The sequence below is a fragment of the Leucopleurus acutus genome (assembly GCF_964270905.1).
Source record: "Leucopleurus acutus genome assembly, chromosome: 19".
NCBI classification, from domain to species: Eukaryota; Metazoa; Chordata; class Mammalia; order Artiodactyla; family Delphinidae; genus Leucopleurus; species Leucopleurus acutus.
Window position 1 is genome coordinate 1,682,121 of NC_139161.1, and position 21,840 is coordinate 1,703,960.

Sequence of the window (21,840 nt, forward strand, 5' to 3'; positions counted from 1 at the left end):
TGAGGAAGTGGGTCACCCAGGGTCGTGGACACCTGCCAACCCCACAGCCTCCTTCCTGTGCTCGATGGCATTTGTGGCTCTTGGATCATTTGCCCGTTTAAGGAAAAAAGAGATCTTTTCACGAATTTACGAATTCTCGGAAATGGGTCATCTCTTCAAACCGGCACCGAGGTCTTCTCTGAACGAGGCAGCATCCAACGCCTCTGCACCCCCAAGACCTCCTGGACACACGCCCCGTCCTCTGGACCCTCTCCTCTCAGGCCAGATAAACAGGGGACACTGGGTCCCACTGTGGGGAGGGTCACACAGGTAAAGCCCAGCCCCTAACAGCTGGCTGTGACCCGCGCTGGCCGAGGGGAGGACGGAGGGGCCCCGTGCGCACGAGGATTACGGTTCTTTGTTCTTCTTCATGCACCAGGGCAGCCAGAGTGCAGACAGGAGAAAGAGAGCTGGTGGGAGAGAGACACAGAAGGCAGAGAGTAAACGGCAGTGACAGCGCCCCGACCACACAGTGCCACGGCCGCAGCCTCACCCCCCGCCCCTGCGCGGACTCCGGGCCGAGAGCATCTCGGCCCCGAGCCTGCCCGCCAGGGAGCCTGGATACACTTCCTCAGCGGCGGGGCCTGGCGCCCTCCTGCGAAGGCACCCCAGATAGCGCCCGAGAGGAAGCAGCTCACTCAGCATCTGCGCTGTCCTGCCAGGGCTGAAGCTAGAGATCCCGCCCCACGCACACGTGCGCGCACACACGTGCACAGGCGCACACACAGACACATGCACACAACGCACATACACACACAGACATATACACACACAGACAATACACACATGTACACAGACGCATACACATATACACACAGACACATAGACACACACAGAGACACATACACACATACGTACACACACAGACACATACATACACACAGACACATACAGAGACACAGACACACACATATACACACAGATACACATACATACACATATACACAGACACACACACACACACACAGCAGCGCCTGGTCCGAGCGAGCGATGGGCCTTCCCCCTCCACCCTCCCCCCCGCCACACCACAGAGGTTTCCACAGCTGCCTGATTCATAATAACTGCAAATCTTCCAGCCGGGTTCAGCATTTTCCTTGATGACTCTGTTTCCTTGGTAACCGAGCCTGACAAGGCCCTGGCAATGATCTGTTATCTGACGAGAGGGACGTAGGAAAGGCCGCTGAAGGCTGACAGTGCCAAGCGTGCATCAAAGGAAGGGTGACTCTGAATTACGGATGAGGGTCCCAGCAACGGCCCCGGGGGATGCCCTCTGGGGACGCGACGTCCCCTCCAGGGGGACTCCAGCCGAAACCGGGGCCTCCAGCCCACACACTGGGGGGGTCCCCAAAGCCATCCTGAGTTCCAGGTCCCGGTGGGCGCACACACGAGTCAGAGCCTCTGGGCCAGCTTTGGCCTGCGCCCTCCTCTTGCCCCTCGACGTCCTTCCTCCTCCTTTCCGGGCTCACCCCCCTGGCTCCCGCCCAGGGCTTCAGGCACTGGCTCACGGGTGACACACTAGGCTAACAAGGCCCCTGACCCCTTGCTGCCCAAAGACAACGGTAGACGGAAAGCAAGGAAACCACCTACCGCCAGTTTACGTGGGCTGAGGCTGGTTTACTGGCATCTGTGGTTCTCAGCCCCGCCGGGGGGCACCGGACAAAGTCTGGAGACAGTTTTGATAGTTGGGACTGAGGGGCAGGCAGGGAAAGGCTCGGAGCTACTGGCATCCAGGGGGTTCAGGCCAGGGATACTGCTGAACACTCCACAATGCACAGGACAGCCCCCAGAGCACCGTCTGGCCCCAAGTAACAGTGCTATGGTCGGGAAACCCTAACCAGGATGCCCACTCTTTCAGCAGCTTCTGCACCATCTTTCTTTAAATAAAAACCCATCTTAGGAAATCAGCCATCCATCATCAATGGTGGCCTACTGGGGGGAAAGGGTCCTTTTAAAATAAAAAGCACAGGAGAATCTTTGCAAAGATCCCACCCAACGAGATGCAAAAGTGGGACAGTCCAGGTCCTGTCACGCGGATTAAGGTTTAAACCCAAAGTTGATTCAAGGGTTGTGAGCCTGGGGCCTATAGACTTCGGGGCGGGGAGGGGGGACTGGCAGAAATTGTGTTTGAAATGCCTGTCTGCACACCCCTGGGTGAAATGGGTTCATAACTTTCATCGGGTTTTCAAAGGGGGAAGTGACTCAGAAAAGTCTGAAAGCCAGCCGTCTAGATCCCATTGGCTCTGACCTGCATGCTGCCAACTCCGGTCTCTCTTGACCAGAAGCCCTGCCATGGCCTCCCTGCTCTGATACCACACAGCCCATAGGCCTCCCCTCTTTGGCAGTCTCAAAGGGGAGGTACCAGTGCCCCACAGACACAAACAGACAACAGACATGTGGACACCCTCCCGGCCTGAGACCCTGACCTAGGCCCCGCCCAGCGTATGCAGCAGAGACCTACCTGTTTTACCTGAACTTCACTTGGATCGGTCACTCGGTCCAGGCCATAGTCCAGCACGTCATTCATTCCTGGCTGAGTGGGGAAACAAAAAGAAAAACGACATAAGAACCGCTGCTGGGAGAGTGTCCGGTTTCTGATTAACTCTGGACCTTGGTCAAGCCACCGATCGTGAGGCCAAGCTGAGGGGCATGGCCCAGACTGTGGGGAGCTACAGGGGTGTGCACGATTCTCCAGGTGAGCTGGTGAGTTTCATGGGGCTGTTCCACCACCACAGCATCCCCAGAACCTAAAACAGAGGGATGGAGAGAGGGATGGAGGGAGGGAAGATGGATGGATGGATGGAGGGTGGGTAGGTGGACGGATGGATGGATGGATAAGTGATGGATGGATGGATGGATGGAGGGTGGGTAGATGGACGGATGGATGGATGGATAAGTGATGGATGGATGGAGGGTGGGTAGGTAGACGGATGGATAGATGGATAAGTGATGGATGGATGGATGGATGGATAGATGGAGGGTGGGTAGGTGGACGGATGGATGGATGGATGGATGGGTGGATGAGGGGTGGGTAGGTGGACAGATGGATGGATGGATAAGTGATGGATGGATGGATGGATAGATGGAGGGTGGGTAGGTGGACGGATGGATGGATGGATGGATGGGTGGATGAGGGGTGGGTAGGTGGACAGATGGATGGATGGATAAGTGATGGATGGATGGATGGATGGATGGAGGGTGGGTAGGTGATGGATGGATGGATGGATGGATGGATGGAGGGTGGGTAGGTGGACGGATGGATGGATGGATAAGTGATGGATGGATGGATGGAGGGTGGGTAGGTGGACGGATGGATGGATGGATAAGTGATGGATGGATGGATGGATGGATGGATGGATGGAGGGAGGGAGGGTGGGTAGGTGATGGATGGATGGATGGAGGGGAGGGAGGGAGGGTGGGTAGGTGGACGGATGGATGGATGGATAAGTGATGGATGGATGGATGGATGGATGGAGGGATGGATGGATGGGTGGATGAGGGGTGGATGAGGGGTGGGTAGGTGGATGGATGGATGGATGGATGGATGGGTGGATGAGGGGTGGGTAGGTAGATGGATGAATGTGAGGGTGGGTGCACAGATGGATAAACAACCTGCGAACTCAATCAGAGTTCACTGGGATTGGCACGTGGGACTCCCGACTCCCTTCCCGCTCTACAGTCCATTGTGTTGGAGAGTCCAGGCTTCCGTCAGGCACCCAGAGGTTCCAATCCCGGTTCTGCCACTTCCCAGCTGTGAGGAAGATCTTGGAAACTATTCTCTCTCTGACCTTCCCACCCCTGGGAACCGCAGACGATCCCTCCTGCCCGTCGGGTTCTTGTGAGGGTTTAGCACACGATGGAGCAGGAAGCTGTCAGCAGGGCGTCACCGTTACCAGGCAAAGGCTGTGTGCATCGTAAGGGCGCGTGTGTGAACACCTGGCCCAAAGCTGGCCTCCGTGCGTGCCTGTCTCCATCCGGCCTCCCCAGCCAGCCCCGCTCGGTCTCTCAGCCCCTCGAGGCCAGCGATTCGGGTCTTCCACCTCCTCTGTTTGGTGCGGACACCCGTCTGGTACAAAGAAATCCCCCCAGGGTGACGGAAGACAGACATCACACACACACACTCGCATACTCCCACGCTCCTCACATGTACACACTCACTCTCACACTCAAGGACTCGCTCACGTGCACACACCCCCTCCCACTCACAGCTCACATCATCACTCTTTCGTACTCTCACAGGTATGCACTCACACCCGAACGCAGCCACATGTGCTCACATCTGCAGCTCACACACATACGTACCGGCACAGCCACACGCACACACACACACACGCACACACACACGCTGCCCCTCGGGGCCCCTGCCCCCCAGCAGGCCCTCCAGCCTCAGGGGCTTCCGTGCAGTCGTCTGCTCGCGTCTTGGACCCCTTCTCCAACTCTTGGCTCTGAACTTGATCCACACTCTGATGTGAATTCCGCTGCTCCACGGTGCACCTGTGTAACCGGCGCAGGACCCTGAGCTGGAGCTGCCCGCGGGCCTTGTCCTGCGGCCGGTCCCCGCCGGCCCTCCCCACCCCTCAGCTGCTCCCATCGAGCTGCGGTCCCACCGCGGGGCCCTGCCTTCAGAACTCTCCACGGGGCTGCCTTTCTCCTGCTGCTGTTTTGGGAGACTCCCAGGCTGCATTTGCTCACGCACTCATTCATTCATTCACTCCTTCCCTTATCCACTCATTCATTCACTCACGCACTCATTCATTCATTCACTCATTCCCTTATCCACTCATTCATTCACTCATGTATTCACTCATTCATCATTCACTCATTCATTCATGCATGCATTCATTCACCCACTCACTCACTCACGCACTCATTCATTCATCCACTCATTCACCAGGTAGCATGGGGGTCTCTGTTCTCCACAACAGTCACCAGAGCCACCGCTGACACAGTTTCTGGGATGCAAGAGGCAGCTGGAACGCAGATACCGCAGAGCTGACCGTTGGCGCACAGGACACAAGGGCCACGGTGGGCAGGCGGTGGGCTGTCAGCAGACAGGGAGCCGTGCAGCCGCGTGCAGCCGGGGCCAAGTGCAGGAAGCCCCGCCTGCCCAGAGACGCCAAGCCCACCCCCACCCCCTCCAGCCAGAGGAAGTGTGAACGCCAAGGCGTGGTGCCCGAGAACATCCCTGACACAAAAGCCGAAGAGACAATTTGCTAACGGCTCCTTAACTCAGGTTAGGAAAGGACCCTCGTACCCCCAAGGGCTGCCCACGAGGAGGGGACAGTCCCAGAGCCGGCATCCGGAGCAGGGCCGGGGTGGGCGCTGGTGCCGCGTCCCGGTGGCACGTGGCTGCACCGCATCCCTCCCGCCCCTTGTCTTGTTCTCTCCTCTTCTCACCATTACTCTCCCCCCTGACATACAGTTTGGACCTTTTTGGTGCGCGGCACAGAAAACAAAGAATGAATAAAACACCAGATAGTTTTAAAAACAAAACAAAACAGGGGACAGAGAGAGAGATGAGGTTGACGCAGGGAGACAAGAATTCGAGGGAAGGGTTGGAGGAGCCTGATCTTGGCGTGAACGTTACTTCCGTGCACAGCTGGCCCCAGACCCCTGGTCTGAAGCAGGACCCCGGCCCTCACAGCTGTCCCCACACCCGTGCAGGGCACATTCATCTGTGTGTTCCAGTCTCAGCCCCTCCACCAGACTGTGAGCTCCCTGAGGGCCACGTCTGTCTCGGCTCCCAGTGGAAAGACCCCCATGGCCTCCTAGGCCCCTGGCACAGGGTGGAAATTCACAAAACAGATGTTTGGGGCTTTTTTTCTTAATCTGGATCAGAGTCGATGGACTCTCCCATCCTGTTTTAATGGTAAAACATTGTATGTCAGACCCCTTTCCTAGGTTCATAAATGGTCTTTGAAAATATTATTTTCACAGTGTCACAGTGTTCAGTCACGGAGCTGTAACTTAATTTACTTTGACCCTCTCTGGACATTCAGTCCACCCTCAGCAGGAAGTGGAGGACAGACATCTTCTCGGGTGAGTGTCTGCACTTGTGGTTGAAACAAAGGCCGTTTAGCTCGACGCTCAGACCAGCAACCGCCTGACTTAGAGCACACGTGCCACAGGCCGCCTCTGTCCCCGGACCACATCCTCCTTGTACCCATGGTCCACGTGTCAGCGGCCTGTATCCTGGGGAGACACGGATGCCACAGATGGCACAGCAACAATGCACGGGGGGCCCCGAGATGACTTTTCTAAAGGAACCGTTTCTCCTTCTGTCCGTTTACACAATGAACCTTCGTTTGCTTCGTGCCCAGATCTGTACCCTGTTCCGCTGGGGAAAAGTGCGAGAGGAACGTGGCTCTCCAGCGTCAGCAGTTTGCACTTGGAGCTGCCTGAGCTGAGAGAGGGGCCCATCGTGGGCGCACCTTCCATGGCAGCAGCATGTCAGACAGAGGTGTGTTCACGTCCCAGAGCTGCCCAGGCCGCTGCGGCTTCCTGAGCCTCGATGTCCCCACCTGAACGACAGGGCAATGACACCCCTATGTCACAGCATTTCCGTCAGGTCCCTGGGATCAGCCAGGCTCAGGGCTTAACCCAGGCGCGTGGCAGGTGCTCAGCGGCCTTCGGCTGTTACATCACGCCCGGCGCCCGGCTCCCCGGCTGGTGCAGACGCAGGGCCCCGGGAAGGTTCCGCGGATCCAGGGCCAGACAGACGAACAGGGGATGAATGTGCTCCGTAAGTACGGCAGCTGGTTACAGTCACCCCACCCAGCGAAATGCTTTGTCTGCCCGGCTGGCTCCTTCCCACCCAGCTGACAGTGTGTCTGGGGCCCCTGGAGACGGTCTGACGGCCCCCAAGCGCCTGGGCTGCTGCGTTGTCAGTCAGATTGCTCAGTTTCCAGCCGAGACAGACTTCAAACCGGATGCTCTTCAAACGGGACGCATCCGTCATCCTGGCGCCCTTGGGCCACCGAGAGGCTGAAGGCTTTATGAAAGTCAGGGAGAGAAGGAGCCAGGGCCACCCGGCCCGGCCCCGACTCCTGGTCCGGTTTTGGGCGAGGGGATCGGCAGTGAGGGGGCCGGGGCGGGGAGAGAGGTTTTGTGTCCGGGGAGCTTCACGTCTGCTCCAAGCACAGCAGGCTTCCTTCTGCACGTGGCCCCCCCAGCGCCGCCAGTGAGAGACAGGCACCTCTGAACCCGGCACCATGTGCGTGAGAGTGGCAGCAACCACGTGATGCTCTAGTGACCAAGGAGGTGACCAATGCACAACATCACGTGACACTGTCACCGGAGGCAAAGGAGCATGGAGACCAGGAGGGAAGGCTCCGCAGTCTGTGGGTCCAGGTGGCCCGGTGCTCACTCACTGGCTGTCACTGGCAAGTCAGCAGCAGCCCTGGGCCTCTGCTTCCTCATCAGCAAAACGGGACTAATCACGCAGGCTCTCAGGTAGGGCCGCAGAGATGGAACGAGAAAGCGCGTGCAGATCGATGCTTGGCGCACAGCCCGGGGCACCGCAAGTTCTCCACTCAGGTCTGCGGTGACGGTGCCCGTGACGACGCAGGTGATGGAGGGGGAGGAAGTGGGGACCGTGCGGGAGGTGGTGGTAGAAGCCACTGTCAGGGACACACTGTTGAACGTCTGTGCTTCTGTATCACACAGGGAAGAGCCACTCGGCCACCTGCCCGGCGTCGGGGCCGAGAGCTGCCCCGGGAGGCCTGGGAACAACGCGGATAATCTGCTTCTCGTCGTGTCCCTGTAGACCTCCTGGCTGCAGGGACAGAGGGGAGGAGAGGGTCCCAAGGCAGCTCGCGTGCACAGACTCTGTCGCCTGGCAAGGGGTGCAGGCACACGGGCGTCCCACAGCACGGAGTCTCCACACATGATACAAAGGCCGTTTCCCACCCTACAAGGAGCAGGACCGCCTCGGTCACGGGTGCCACGGGGCACCAGCGCCTCTTACCACCTGAGAGGCTTATCCACCACTCGCCATTCTCCTCACCAAGGGTCCCCCCCCCCCCCCGGCTTCAGGATCTGATGACAATACGGGCTGAGCACGGCCTGCCTCCCTCGCACACAAAGATCTCACTCCTGCTACCCGCGGGACGGCGGGTGTGGGCTCTGACCTCCAGGACCCTGTGCTCGGCCAAGCAGCCTTCCGCTCAGGCCCCCGGGGACCTGGGTCGGGCGTCGGCCACGTGGTCTAACTGGAGGAGGTGCCCTGAGACCAAGCAAACCCAAACACGCCTCAAGCCCAGGGCCTTCGCCTCGGCAACAAGGCGTCGGGACCAACGTCCTCGCAGCTGGAACACCTTACGGGCTGCCTGTCTTGGATGCAGAAAGAAAAGTAGCAAAACGGCCCAAGTCTGATGGGCTCCAAGTTCAAAACTCCAGAAGCTTTGGCCCCGTGAGGGACGCAGTTCGCTCTCCGGTTCTGAGAACTTGGTTCCCGGTCAGGCAAGAAAACTAAAGGAGGAAGACGGGGAACGTGTGTTCCGAATGCTCCACTTCGCAGAATTCCTTCCGCTTCTCCCACCTCCAGTGCCCGGCAGGCGGCACACGGGTCTGAGGCGGGAGGGAACCGAGGCGGCAGAGGCGCCCGCGGTGGGCGGCGGTTACAGCCCGCTTCTCCGCGCTGGGGACGCGGCTTCCCTCCCAAGTAATGAGCCGCTACAAGTCGCATCTCGAACGTCCAGCTTGTGCCTCTAGGCCATCTAACGTCCCAAAGCCAGAGACGCCACGTGTTCTAAGCCATGAGGCCGAGCACACATTTATCCCCGCCCCCATCTCTGCCGGGGACCGGATCCGGAGAGGAAAAGGACGGCAGCAAGAGACGCACGGCACGGCCGCGGCGAGGCGGCTTCCGGTTCCCTACACGTGTCCTACCTTTTCCTTCTTACACTCCCCTTCTAAGGCATCGAGTCCTAGCCCTCACACGAGGCAGACTCATTCAGGTCCCTCCGCTACGGAAATGCGCTCAGTCCTAACAGCAACGGATGGGCCACGGGCGGACTCCATCCAGACGGTGAATTTCCTCTTGCAGCCAGAGGCCCAGGGATGTTACTCCACAGCGAGCAACAGCTCCTGCAGATTCAATTCTAGCTCCAGGCAGAGATGAGCCACAAAAGGGGGATGGGGAGCAAGGTTGGGAGTGGTCGGGCGCAGGAAGAGACGGGTGAAACCAGGGGGGAGGTGGCACTCACGGGGCATCGGTGCACCAGCCAGTACGCCTTCTCCTGGCGATCCAGCGCGTACCTGTCCGCTTTATTCCTTTCCTTTCCAGCCCTGAAAAGCCAAAACCCACGTTAAAGGCCAGTAAGGTTTTGCATCTGTTGCTCACGGACGGACGCCCTTCCTGCTGAGCCCCATTCCGGACGCCTCTCCCAATCTGCCCAAGTAATCTGTGCTTTTGCCATAATGAGAATAATGAAAATAGCGAACATTAATATCATCCTTATGTGCTAAGCACCCTGCAACATACTTTTATACGTATTAACTCGAACCCTCCCAGTGAGCAATTCTCAATTTGCAGTTCAGGGGCTGAAGCAAAGAGAGGTTGAATGTCCCACTGGGGGTCGTGCTGTCACCAGGGGGCAGGGGTGGGACCCGAACCAGGGATCTGGTCCCCGAGTCCAGCTCCCCCCGAGAGCACCAGCGTGTGATGCGATCGTGCCACCATGACCAGCCCGAGGATCAGGCCGTCTCCCCCAGCGTCTCCACTGGAGTGAGCGTGGATGACATTCTCGGCCCACCTGGCTTCCGGATGTTTCCCTGCTCTGATAAACAACATAACCAACACCGGAGTCAGGAGGCAACGGCAATGCCAGAGTCTGGGATGGGGAAAACGCGGGCCCTGGGGAGTTCCGGTTTCTCTCTAGCCGTCAGTGCCACTCTGTCACTTCAAAGAGTTCACAGCAAGGCAGGGTTTCTCTGAGCCCAGGTGATTTCTGTGAAAGGCTATTCGTGCTCCCTCTCATGTCTCAGTCTCCCTCTTTCCCACTACAGGTAGGAAATGACAGGGGTGAGGGAGTGTTCATTATCATACCCCATCCAGCGCCATTGCCACGGCGACGTGCGCTCCGCTAGGCGATGCTTGTTTGCCCAGGCAACGCAGGATGACGCACACGCCCTCCTCGAGACAGAGTCGGCGGATTTACGTGCCAGCTCATGTACTGTGAGTAACATAATATCCAGAGAGCCAGGTGGGTGGAGAGTGCCCTTCCAGGGGGGTGTTTGGCAACATTCTCTGGAAATTAACTATAAACACTGTCACTCCAACTTCCCCCTTGCCAACTGAAATGGATTTTCTACCGGGTTAACTACCCCGTGTCCTCAGGAAGATGGGCTGCAGATGGCCTGAGGCACTGTGGACTTTCCATAATGCTGGACCACCTTGGCAATAGAGTTGATCGCTAATTTACTGCAATGCCCTTTCTGGCTTTGCTCTTGTGTGACAGAGGTTATTGGAGGAGAGTGGTGATGAACGGCGTTCAAGAGAACCAGTAAACAAAGAATTATCTTAGTTTGTCATGTTGTGATCTTTATAGCAACAGTATCCCTTAGTCGATGACACTTTGACTCAATCATGTATTTACTGATCTCCACTATGTTCCAAACACTAGGAGAATTCGGGCAAACCAAAGAGACTGTAATGGACTGAACGTTTGCATCCCCCAAAAACTCACACGTTGAAGCCCTAACTCCCAGTGCGACAGTATCTGGAGATGGGGCCTTTAAGAAGGAATTAGGGTTTAGAAGTAATTAGATGAGGTCATGAGAGTGGGGCCCTTATGACAGGATTAGTGCCCTGGTAATAGGAGATAACAGAAGAGTCTCTCTGTCCATCTCTCTCCCCCATGTGAGAGCACAACAAAAAGGCAGCTGTCTGCAAGCTGAGATGAGAGCCCTCATCAGAAACCAAACCCTGCCACAACCTTGATCTTGAACTTCCCCCGCTCCAGACCTCTGAGAAAATAAATGTCTGTTGTTTAAGACACGCAGTCTACGATGCTCTGATACGGCAGCCTGAGCAGACTGACACACAGACATATTTCCTGCCCTTCCTTGAGTACCTTTAGGTCTAAACATTCCACAAATAGTCAAGAAGTAAATATAAAATTACAAATTGTGTCGTGAGCTGTGAGGACACATTCAGTGCACTAGAGTGCAGAATCAGGGATGGCCAGTGTGGTACTTTTTAAATAGGATGTCTACAGTCCTGTGACCCTCCTTCCACTGCCAGGTGGGTCTATGTCTTCCCCCACTGAGACCAGGTGGGGTTTGTGGCTGTGTTGACCAACTGAGTATATCACAAATGACACCGTGTGATTTCTGAGGTTGGGCCATCAAAGGTGGGGCAGCTGCCACCCTCCTCAGTGAAGTATTTGCCCTTGGGGCTTCCAACCACCTGTAGGCAGTGTTATATGCCTGGTGCTGTGAGGAAGCCCAGGGCAGACCTTCCAGCCCTCTGGCTGCAAGCACTTGAGAGGCTCTGATCCACAACTGCCCAGCCCAGCCGTCCCAAACTCCAGACCCACAGAACCCTTGAGAGATAATAAAATACTGTTGCCACTCTGAGCCATGGAGTTTCAGGATGATTGTGTGCAGAATAACAGCTAATCAGAAAAGCTTATTTGATTGGGATTGATATACACACACTTCCGTATATAAACTAGCTAACTAATAAAGCCCTACTGTACAGCACAGGGAACTCTGCTCAGTACTCCGCAATGACCTAGATGGGAAAAGAACCTAAGAAAGATCGTATATATGTCTATATCTAACTGATTCACTTTGCTATACACCTGAAACTAACGAAACATTGCAAACCAACTATACCCCAATAAAAATTAAACAAGAAAAAAGAAATAAAAGCTTCTTTGAGCACATGACATTTGAACTGAGGGTTCTCTCTCGAAAGCGTGGGACCGGATACTGTTTGTCTTTCAAAACTGGGGGCATATGGGAGCAGAGGATGCTGCCGTGGCCCAGCTGACAGTGAGGTTGGCTCCAGGGTGATGGAAGTAGACAGAAGTGGACAGGTGTGGCAGAAGGGATTCTGCCAGCAGTACCAGCGGGACTGGATGACTGAACACAGGACACGGGTCGGGGAGAGGTGAATGGGGGTTCATTGTACTGATATGCGTAATGCTGAAGGGAGAGAAGGCTTGGGGAGCGAAGGGAAAACATTCAAGTATGGACAAAGTTAGGCTGAGGTGTGATGTCAACGTGAGATGTTGAGTTTATAGCTGAGATGCTGACTCTGGGATTCAGGAGAGAGGTCTGTGCGCAGAGACTCAGGGGAACGAAACGGGTGCCTCGTGAGCCAGACTACATGGCCACCTGATTTTGTGGTGAGACCTTGTACTTGTATTAGTTAGGCTTCTCCAGAGAAACAGAAGCAGTAGGAGGATAAATAGAGAGAGACAGAGACAGAATTTATCTATTTCAAGGAATTCGCTCACACGACTGGGGAGGTTAGCAAGTCCAAATTCTGCAGGACATGCCAGCAGGCTGGAGGACTAGGGAAGACCTGATGCGGCAGCTCAAGTCCAAGCCCGTCTAGAGGCAGAATTGCTTCTTCCTCTGGGAACCTCAGTCTCGTAACGCTTTCAACTGTTTGGATGAGGCCCACCCACATTGGGGGGAGTCATCCGCTCTACTTAAAGTCTATTGATTCAATACTAATCTCACCTAAAAAACACCTTCACAGTGACATCTGAGACGGGTACTGGACCAACTCTCTAGGCACTGTGGCCCAGCCAAGCGGACACACAAAATTAACCATCACAGATCCTAAACCTGAAATCTGAGGCTGCCTTTGAGGGAAGCAACAGAATCAGTGGGGAAAAGCCAGCATCTCAGCAGGAGAGTGGCTTTCAGGAAGTGCCCATCCCGAGGCGTCTAGAAACGATTGGCCAAGGGGCTGCCCCGTGATGTGGGCAGCTCAGAGCTCCACCCAGGCTGAGGCCAAGGCCTGAGCGGTGGGGCTTGCGGGGGCCACTGGGGGTACCTCTGTGCTGCAAGGCAGCTCGGGGGTCCACAGTCCTCTGGGTCATGGGCTCATCCTGCTTGGAGCAGAGAGGCAGAGGAAGATGGAGAGGGGTGGGGCGGGGGCACATCCCAGTCAATTCTGTGTCCCTGGGGCCCGGCCCAGTGCTGGAACCCAGTAGGCACTAAAAACCGCCCACTGAGTGGAAGTAGCACTAGGCCAGGCTGGACCACAACCCCACCCAGTGACCTTGGCCAAGTATTCTGACCCCTCTAAGCCTCCGTTTCCCCAGTTGCAGATGTGAGAGGCGACAAGAATTACTGCTCCCGGCATTTCCTCTCCCCAGCGCGGGATGAGACAGTGCACGGAACCCACCCAGTGGAGCCTCACACACAAGTGCACGTGACAAAAGGTTAGCAGACTGCCCCCCCACCCGCCGCTCTGTCTGAAAAACACCCAGGCAGAGGCACGTTCATGGCGAAAGGGCAGAGCCAGCTCTCCCCGTAATGCACCTCTGCATGAATTCAGGCCTGAGAACAAGTCCCCCCGCCACCCCCCGCCGTGGGCAATAAAGCCATCCTGCCTTCCGGACTCCTGTCTGCCCGGGCGGCGGTCCTGTGTAATGGTGCCCACCGCCTGGTGCGGTTAATTTTACGGGCCCAGGGGCGCCCAGGTGATAGGTCAGCATTATTCTGGGGCTGTCCGGACTCCTGTCTGCCCGGGCGGCGGTCCTGTGTAATGGTGCCCATAACTGTGTGACCTAATTCCTTGTAACAAATCTCAATCTCCCTACCCTCTCTCCCCCCTCCTTCCCCTCCCCCACCTCCTCTCTAGCTAGATCCATACACAGAGATTCTGTTTCTCTGGAGAACCCTGACTCACCCACCACTACACTTCTTCCAGGGCTGCTTCAGGAGGACGGGGTCTCCACCACGTGCCAGCCACTCTAGACCTCCTGGGGTCTGGACCTGCCAGGGTGAGTGAGGCCGGGCTGGCCGGACTCACTGCTCTGGTGATCACAGGTATTGGTCCCCAGATATTCCTGACTCTCCTGCATCTCAGACACACAGGAGGACTGCACGCCCCGTGCACCCTCCTTTGAAGCAGGCATAACCACGTGAGCTGCCTTGGCTAGTGAACTGTGAGCAGAAGTGACGTGAGTCCTGGAGTGGCTGCAGGCATGTCAGGGCCCCAGCTGACCCACGGTGGACACGTGACACGAGCAAGAAATGAGCCTTGTGGTTTCATGCCTCTGATTGCTGGGTGACGTTTGTTACGACAGCCTAACCTCGTCCTGACTGATACACGCTCCCCAACATGTACAGCTGGCCCTTACAGACAAGGCAGGGCCCCCAGGGGGAACTTCAGGCCCAGTCTTGAACCGGCAAATGAGGGCGAGCGGTGAGTGGGCTCTCACAGGTGACTCTGATGACAGCTCTCCCATGTTTAAGATCCTTCCATGGCTCCCCAGTGCCCTGAGCACAAAACCTTCTCCCGATCCGCTCCTGCTAACACATCCAGCCTCACTTCCGCCAGTCTGGGGCTTTGCACTCTCTGTACCAGCTCCAAGGGACGGCATCAGGCGGGCACTCCCATGCCCCCAGACTCTGGTTGTCTGCTTAGAGCACCCTCCCTCCCACCTCTCCTCTCCTCTCCTCTCCTCTCCATCCACCACCACCATCCCTCAGCTGGATACACCCTCTGCAGCCTCCAGATTCAATGCTGTTTCTGCAGCTCCTTCTCCAAACCCCGACGTGGGGCTCTCGACTCACTGAGGCACCATGGCCTGTCTGCTTGTCTGCTGGGCTCGCTAGACGATGCCTCTACCTTCCCTATGCCTCACCCACTGTTTAACACATAAACACCCAATAAAACTTTATTTTATTAAAAAGAAACAAAGAAGGAAGGGAGGAGGAGAGACAACCAGGGGACCAACAAGATCTTTGACTCACCGGTACTGCTCTTTGGCCTGCATGATGACAAAGTCCCACTTGTAGTTAATTTTTTTGTTCAAGAAATTATAATTTTCCTAGAGGAGGAAAACAAAATGAGAACACTGAGCCCCACAACCTATGCTGTGTGCAGAGGGCGGGAAGCCTTAAGTCAACAACGAGACCCAGCCAGACGGTCTCCCAGCCCAGCTGTGCAGAGGCAGTCATTCAAAGGGTAGCACCGAACTCTCCACAAGCCTTCACCACAGAAGCCACAAGTTGGCTTGGTTTTTCTTTTTAATAAATATATCCCAAATCTGATAAGGAAGAGGGGGGCAGTGTGCAGGAGAATATGGGAACTTAATATTCAACCACAGAGCACAACAAATCCACAAAGCTAAGCCCTAACGTTGCTGTGATACTGGCTTTCTGCAGACATGTTTGTAGAAGGCAAAAAAGCAGCAAGATTGTTGCTGCCTGCCCAGAAGTCTAGCCTTGTGAGGGTTAGGGTGTGCTCCTTGAGAAGTATGACTCATGCTGCCTAAAACAAAAGTCTGCACTCGTGTCTCCCCATCTCAAACTCAATGTGTCCATCCTGTAATATGCATTATCACACATATTAACGAAGTCCTGTTGTTCAAATGTTCAAATGTGTCCATCCTGTAATATGCATTATCACACATATTAACGAAGTCCTGTTATTGCGGGACAGCAAGAGGAAAGTGGTAGCTACTGTGCCCAGTAGTTACTGAGGCAAGGGCTTAAGTTACAGCAGGAGAAGCTGAACCCCAACATGGGGGAGAATTTACTTCAGCCAGCTGCTTCTAAATATATGGATGGATGAGGGATGGATGGAGGGATGAGACATGGATGGATGAGGGACGGAGGGATGGATGGATGAGGGATGGATGGATGAATGATGGATGAGGGATGAGGGATGGAGGGATGGAGGGATGGAGGGATGGATGAGGGATGGAGGGATGGATGGATGGATGGATGGATGAGGGATGGATGGAGGGATGGATGGATGAGGGATGGATGGATGGATGGATGAGGGAGGGATGGATGGATGGATGGATGAGACATGGATGGATGACGGATGGATGAGGTATGGATGAGGGATGGAGGGATGGATGGATGAGGGATGGATGGATGAGGGAGGGAGGGATGGATGGATGGATGGATGAGGGATCAACAGACAGACGACAGATGGATGGATGAGGGATGGAGGGATGGATGAGGGTACCTATGAATCGATTAATGGGGGGAACAGGGGAAAACAGCTCAGGACTATATTCCACTCAATTATAAGAACCTATACTTGAAAGCATCTCTATACCTTTTCATATTCTTCTAAAATCCCTTTCTTCTTGATATTTCTCTTGGCCAGATAGATGGCTGGAAAAGAAAACAAGGACATTTCCCATCATCCTCACATTTCAAAACCCCTCTAGGCGTGAGACTGTCGTGCTCAGCTTAGTGAAGAGAACACTCAGCTGACCCAGTCCCTCCCCTGGGAATCACTCCCAATACAGGTGAGAACTGACATAAAGGTCGTGATGACAGCAAGACAAGTGTCACCAAAACGCAGCAAGTAAGTAAGCGGCATGGCAAGCCCTCCCCAGGGCATAGGAGGAGGGGCAGGGCTTTACCATAGTCTGTGTCTTCAGCCGGCCACTGCTGGGTGGGCCAGAAGTACGGTGTCTACAAGAGAAACCAGGGAAGCAGGCTTACACACTGGGCTGTGAACCCCCGGCCCCCAGCCCTCTAGCTTAAAACATAAAGCTGCCTTAGCCCCCGCCACTGCTTCTGAAGATCTGTGAGGATGTGAAGCCACCCAATTACCTTTTCAGATGACACTAACCCCCTGTTAACACCCCAGGTCAAGGCCAAGGCTCACCTGAAATCGATAGAGGCTGTGGTCAGGCTTGAGAACGAGGTTCTTGGGGTCTTGCAGGGGGTAGATGTAGCCGTACTTGACAATAAAGTTGCCCAAGTTCTGTGCCTCTGGGGAGAAGGGGTTGAGACAAGGCAGTTAAAAGCAGGGGCCAAGCGCAGACGCTCACGGCCTCGCCCCCGCATAGCACCCCAAACTCAGGGCAGGTACCCCCATCCTAACAGCACTTCAGCCGAGAAGTGGGGACAGTGATTCCTGAACTTAGCTGCAGACAGGTATCAGCTGGGTAGCCAAGGCTAAAAGGAGGGTCCCCCAGCCCAACCCCTGAATGTAAGTAAGTCTGGAGGGCAGTCAGTGACCCCAGTGTTGACAGTGCCACAGGTCATCCACTTCAGGCGTTTGGGGTGACAGGTGGGGAAATCCTGGAGGAGCATCGCTGGGCCCTTTGGGTCTGGAGAAGTCCAGAGGCTTCTGCTTGACCAACAGACACCTCTTCATCCCGAGGGGCAGGAAGGTGAGGCTGTGTTTATGGTCAACTTCTACCCCAAGCTCAGCTCTGTCTGCACCCTGGGTCCAGATCCCAGGCTCCTCCCCACGTCCCTTCAACTCCCACCCGCCTCCAGTCTGCTCAGAAACACAGTCTTGGTTCTGGATTTGCAGCGATTAAAGGATAACTATCCTGGTTCATTCTCAGAGGCACCAGTGAGAGCAGGTGTCTTTCTACCATCAAGACAGAATCCCAGCCCTCCCATCCTGCAGGCCCAACGACCCAGCCCACATCCTATCCCACAGCTCAGCCTCCCAGGAGCGGGGAGGCTTCCTCCCCACCCTCCCTCCTCATATCTCCCTCCCTCTACCAGAGACCAGACCCTCGTTGTACCAACAGCCTTTTCGCTAGTGGCAAGTCAGACTGCTGCCTAACATCCCAGCTTAAATCTGATTACTGTACACACCACCACGCTGCAAAACCCTGCGTGGGTTACACTGCCTCTCTCCCAGATAAAATTTGGAATCCAAGAATGTACCAGGTGCACCCCACCCGTCCACTGCCCTCCACACCCAGCTGAAGTCACTACTCCCCATTTCCCCTGTTACCGCTCCATTCCTGGTTCATTCCATGTTTACGTCTTTGCTAATTTCCCCGCTGGGAAGACAGACCCTCTGAGCTTCCCTCCAGGATTCACAGGCATCGCTTGTTTCGGGACCAAGGGCACGTATGCATCACCCCCTCCAGGAAGTCTTTCTTGATTACCCATGAAGTTCTCATCTCTCCAATTAAAATGTCAATTTCTCAGAGACGCGGGCTGAGCCCCCGTTTAGCTTCTACCCTCCAGAGCCGCCCCCAGGGTGACGCGCATACAGCAGCCCTTGGTCTCGGAGGAAAAGACGAGCTCTCACCCAGACTGGAGACCCACAGCCGCTGGGTGATCCACTGGAGAACATCACTCCCTGCAAAGCAGAAGCATTTGGCCACCGTCAGAGCCTCCCCGACCTCCATGCCCCCCTCCACACGGTCGCCCAGCCAGCCTCCTCCCTGTTCAGCCGTGATCTCGTCCTTCTTCTGCTCAAAAGCTTCAGGGATGCCCCTCCTCCCCTCCCCCCAGCAAAGTTCAGTCCGAACCCTGCAGCCCACAATTCAGGGCCGTCCATGATCGACTCTGGCCAGGTTTCCAGCCTAACGTCCCCTACACCCTTCAGGCTTCACCTCTCTTGTGATACTTATTCTCTTTCCTTACAATAATTGGTGCCTGGACTGTCATTCACTGAGTGGGAAGTAAACAGACTAAGACTTAACAATGAAAAAAAAAAAAAACAGACCCAAAGCAAGCTGTCCGTGGAACTCTGAATGGAGCCCGGACCCAGGGGAGTAAATCAGAGCCAGGGACGGGAGGGGAAAGGGGTGCGCCAAGGGCAGGGCTGGTTCTCCCACACCCCCAAGTTCCCAGGCAGAACTCTGAGGGGTCCGAGAATTCTAAAGCGAAACCTGGCTTTCCAGGTCGTGTAAAGACGCTTTTGTCGAAGCGGTTAAGATGAGCCGCTTTTTCAGGAACGCTTTGTGAGGTGACGTACAACTTCAGACCGTGGAATGCGGGCTCCGTGTGCCCTCTCGCCCTGGGCCCTGCGAGGCCGAGGGGCTGGCCTGGGAGCGACGCAGACTGCAGGCCGGCGTGGAAGAAACCAGGGGAGGCACACGGGGACAAGAGCAGGAGGGAATGTGCACCCCTCCGCCCCCAGCAAGTGTTCAGATTGATCTGAGGGCCAAGGCAAGCCGGGTCCCACCAAGTCCAGAGCTGATGCAGGACCCCAGGGAAGCCGCGGCCTCCCACTCGGCCCGGGCCCTCTGGCCCCATCGGCAGAACACACTCCTTGCAGGAGGCGGGCGGGATCATCTCGGGAGAAAGATGCACCCCAACTCCAACGTCATCTTGCAAATGCCAACAACCATATTTTCCAGCCACCCCGGCCTGCTTTCCAGAGGCCGAGCTGGGTACCCTGCCTGTGTGGAAACCGGCCCACGAGGAGGAGGGTCAGGGTCTGAAACCCCGCTGCCTGTGTCCTTGTAGCTGGACGGTCGCACAGGACACTTCCTCGCTTGCTTGGGGGTGGCCAAGGGGCGTTTCTTCTGATACCCGCAGGGGGGTGGGAGGGCTTAGGGCCCCTCCCCCACTCTCTGGGCTGAAGGAGCTGCCTGCAGTGTGGCTGAGGGTGGACCCCCTGTCACTGCCCTTCCTGCGCACGCCCCGGGCCACAGATATCCAGCTATCAGCTCTCCACGCCCACGTGCCCACCGCGATGGCTTTCAGAGGCTCCCCTGTGCCTCCTGGCTTTAGTCAGCGCTTTGCTTATTCAAAAGCAAAATTCTTCACCTAAACCCCTACTTAAAAATCCCAGGACTGGGTGTTTTAGACTCTCCACCCCAAGTCTCTATACGGTGGTGTGCAGACCAGGAAAGAGAGCCCCCGGCGGAGAGCAGACAGGTTAGCGCTCCCCACCAAGGGGCTAAGGTTTTCTCATCCACTTGACCGCTTCCTGAAATAGGTCGAATGAGGTTACGGGGGCCCTGGTGTGTCCACCACGTGATCTGTGCCGACAGCACCACAGGCTGCTCAAAGCCCACGTCGGCCACCGTCGTCCCCTTAAGGCCTGAGTCGCCTGCCTTCTGAGGAGTCGGGTGGCACTGATCCCGTTTGCTTTGATTAGGGCCGATACCGCAGGACAGGGCTCCTCCTGGGCTCCGACCGCAGCTGGGACTCACCCGAGTAGGATGAACAAGGCAGAACGTGGCTGGGTGGGCGGCCCCCCACCAAATCCAGGGAACCAGGGGCCCCACCTGCCAGGAAGGAAAGCAGCTTGCAATCCCGGACGGGGGATGAGAGCATGGACGCTGGAGCGGTGCAGCTGGGCTCAAGCCCACGCTCAGCCCTGGATGCGTTTAGTGACCTGGGGACAAGATGCTGGAACTCTGCGTCTCCGTGTCCCCGGCTGCAAGAAAGGGCTGGGGGGTCACATCTCTCCCTACGCTTATCGTGGGTGACACAGTGCGGGACACAGCCAGCTACGGTCCCCGTGGGGCGCCACTGAGCACCGACCACATGCACACTAGAGCCTTGTCTGGTTCCTGCAGGCATCCCCTGGGGCAGGGATCACTGCTTCTGCTTGTCAAATGAGGAAATGGAGACTAGGGCTACACGGGAAAAAAAAAAAAAAAGGCACCCAAAGGATCCAATCCCAGGGCGCCTGAGTCAACGTCCAGCGCCCTTTGGACAGTTCGAGACCAGGATGGATTCATGTGCTCGATAAACTTTTGTTAAACTTCCACCCTGACCCCCAGCTGCACTAAGCACAGGGGTTACTCAGATGAGCTAGACGAGATCTCTCCCCTCGAGGGTTGCCCAATCCAGTGGAGAATGCAACCAGAATTCAGGACAACCAGGAGCCGGGAGGGGGTGGGGTCAGGGGTCAGAGGCAGCCTGCAACGTCCTGGGGCGCCCAGGCTGCTCTGGGTCCTAGTCTTTCCCAAGTCTAGACCATTGGAGTTTTCTTTTCTTCTGTGAGCTAGCCTGTCGCATGCCAATCATTCCGCCGTCTGTCACTCACACTCTGGGAGCCCGAGAGACGCTGTGCTGGCTGGGACACGCCTCCTTCCGGCCGGCTTGCCTCTGCAGAGACCCCAGTGCCTTGAGTGACAAATACTCAGGTCATGGATGGGGTCAAGAGCGAGGGCTCACAGGGGACTCAGCACAGCGGCGAGTCCCAGGCTCGCGCTCTGAGAAGCTGCCCCCCTCTGCCAACAACACGACTCGGTGGGAAAGGGACTCCTTACTGCAAAAATCACAAAACAAACGCAACGCACGGATTTTACCAAAATCACAAAACCATCGCAACGCACGGATCAAAATGCATTCTTATTTGGGGGTCCAGCCCCTTCTGCCGATATCCTGAAATGACGCCCTTTATCCCGCCCCCAGAGAAAGGAGACTAAGGTGCCCTGCCCTTGGGGGAGTCAAGAAGGGTCTGAATGTTAATTAGAAGACAGGGAAGGATGGAGAAAACAAAGGCCAATTCTATTTTGCCAAATAGTATTTTTTCTGCTACTTGATTTTATTAAAACAAATCAAACAAGACAATCAAATAAAAAACAACAGTAAAAGTTTTTAAAATGACCTCCTGGGGAGAAGCAATGGCTTCACAAGGGGACCTACTGGATTCTTTTCTCTTTCCTTTCTGACTCCTTGCCCAGAAGGAGCCTGCATGAATGGGCAGGTAAGCAGTAAGTATACGCGGCGTTATGGGCCACGTCACGGTCTCTGCACAGCTACTTAACTCTGCCATTGCAGACAATACATAAATGAGGACGTGTATCTGTTCCAATAAACCTTTATTCACAGATACAGAACACGGGGCGCATCTGGCCCACGAGCTGTAGTCTGCCAACCTCTGTGTACGGTCTGTTCCAGGCCAAGACCAAATCACAAGATACG

The 21,840-nt window shown here is 55.8% G+C and overlaps 1 protein-coding gene across 1 annotated transcript in view; it reads right to left on the reverse strand.

The window, feature by feature from the left end:
* The window catches only part of RGS9 (regulator of G protein signaling 9), a gene marked incomplete at both ends in the record, with an annotated part of 53,891 nt that overhangs the window by 20,512 nt on the left and 11,539 nt on the right, over positions 1-21,840 (reverse strand). The window contains 7 exons of the mRNA XM_082860888.1: positions 2,507-2,569; positions 9,243-9,324; positions 14,983-15,059; positions 16,301-16,359; positions 16,614-16,665; positions 16,862-16,968; positions 18,257-18,307. Of these exons, the coding sequence (XP_082717014.1) occupies positions 2,507-2,569; positions 9,243-9,324; positions 14,983-15,059; positions 16,301-16,359; positions 16,614-16,665; positions 16,862-16,968; positions 18,257-18,307 (491 nt within the window). The remainder of the gene's footprint in view (positions 1-2,506; positions 2,570-9,242; positions 9,325-14,982; positions 15,060-16,300; positions 16,360-16,613; positions 16,666-16,861; positions 16,969-18,256; positions 18,308-21,840) is intronic.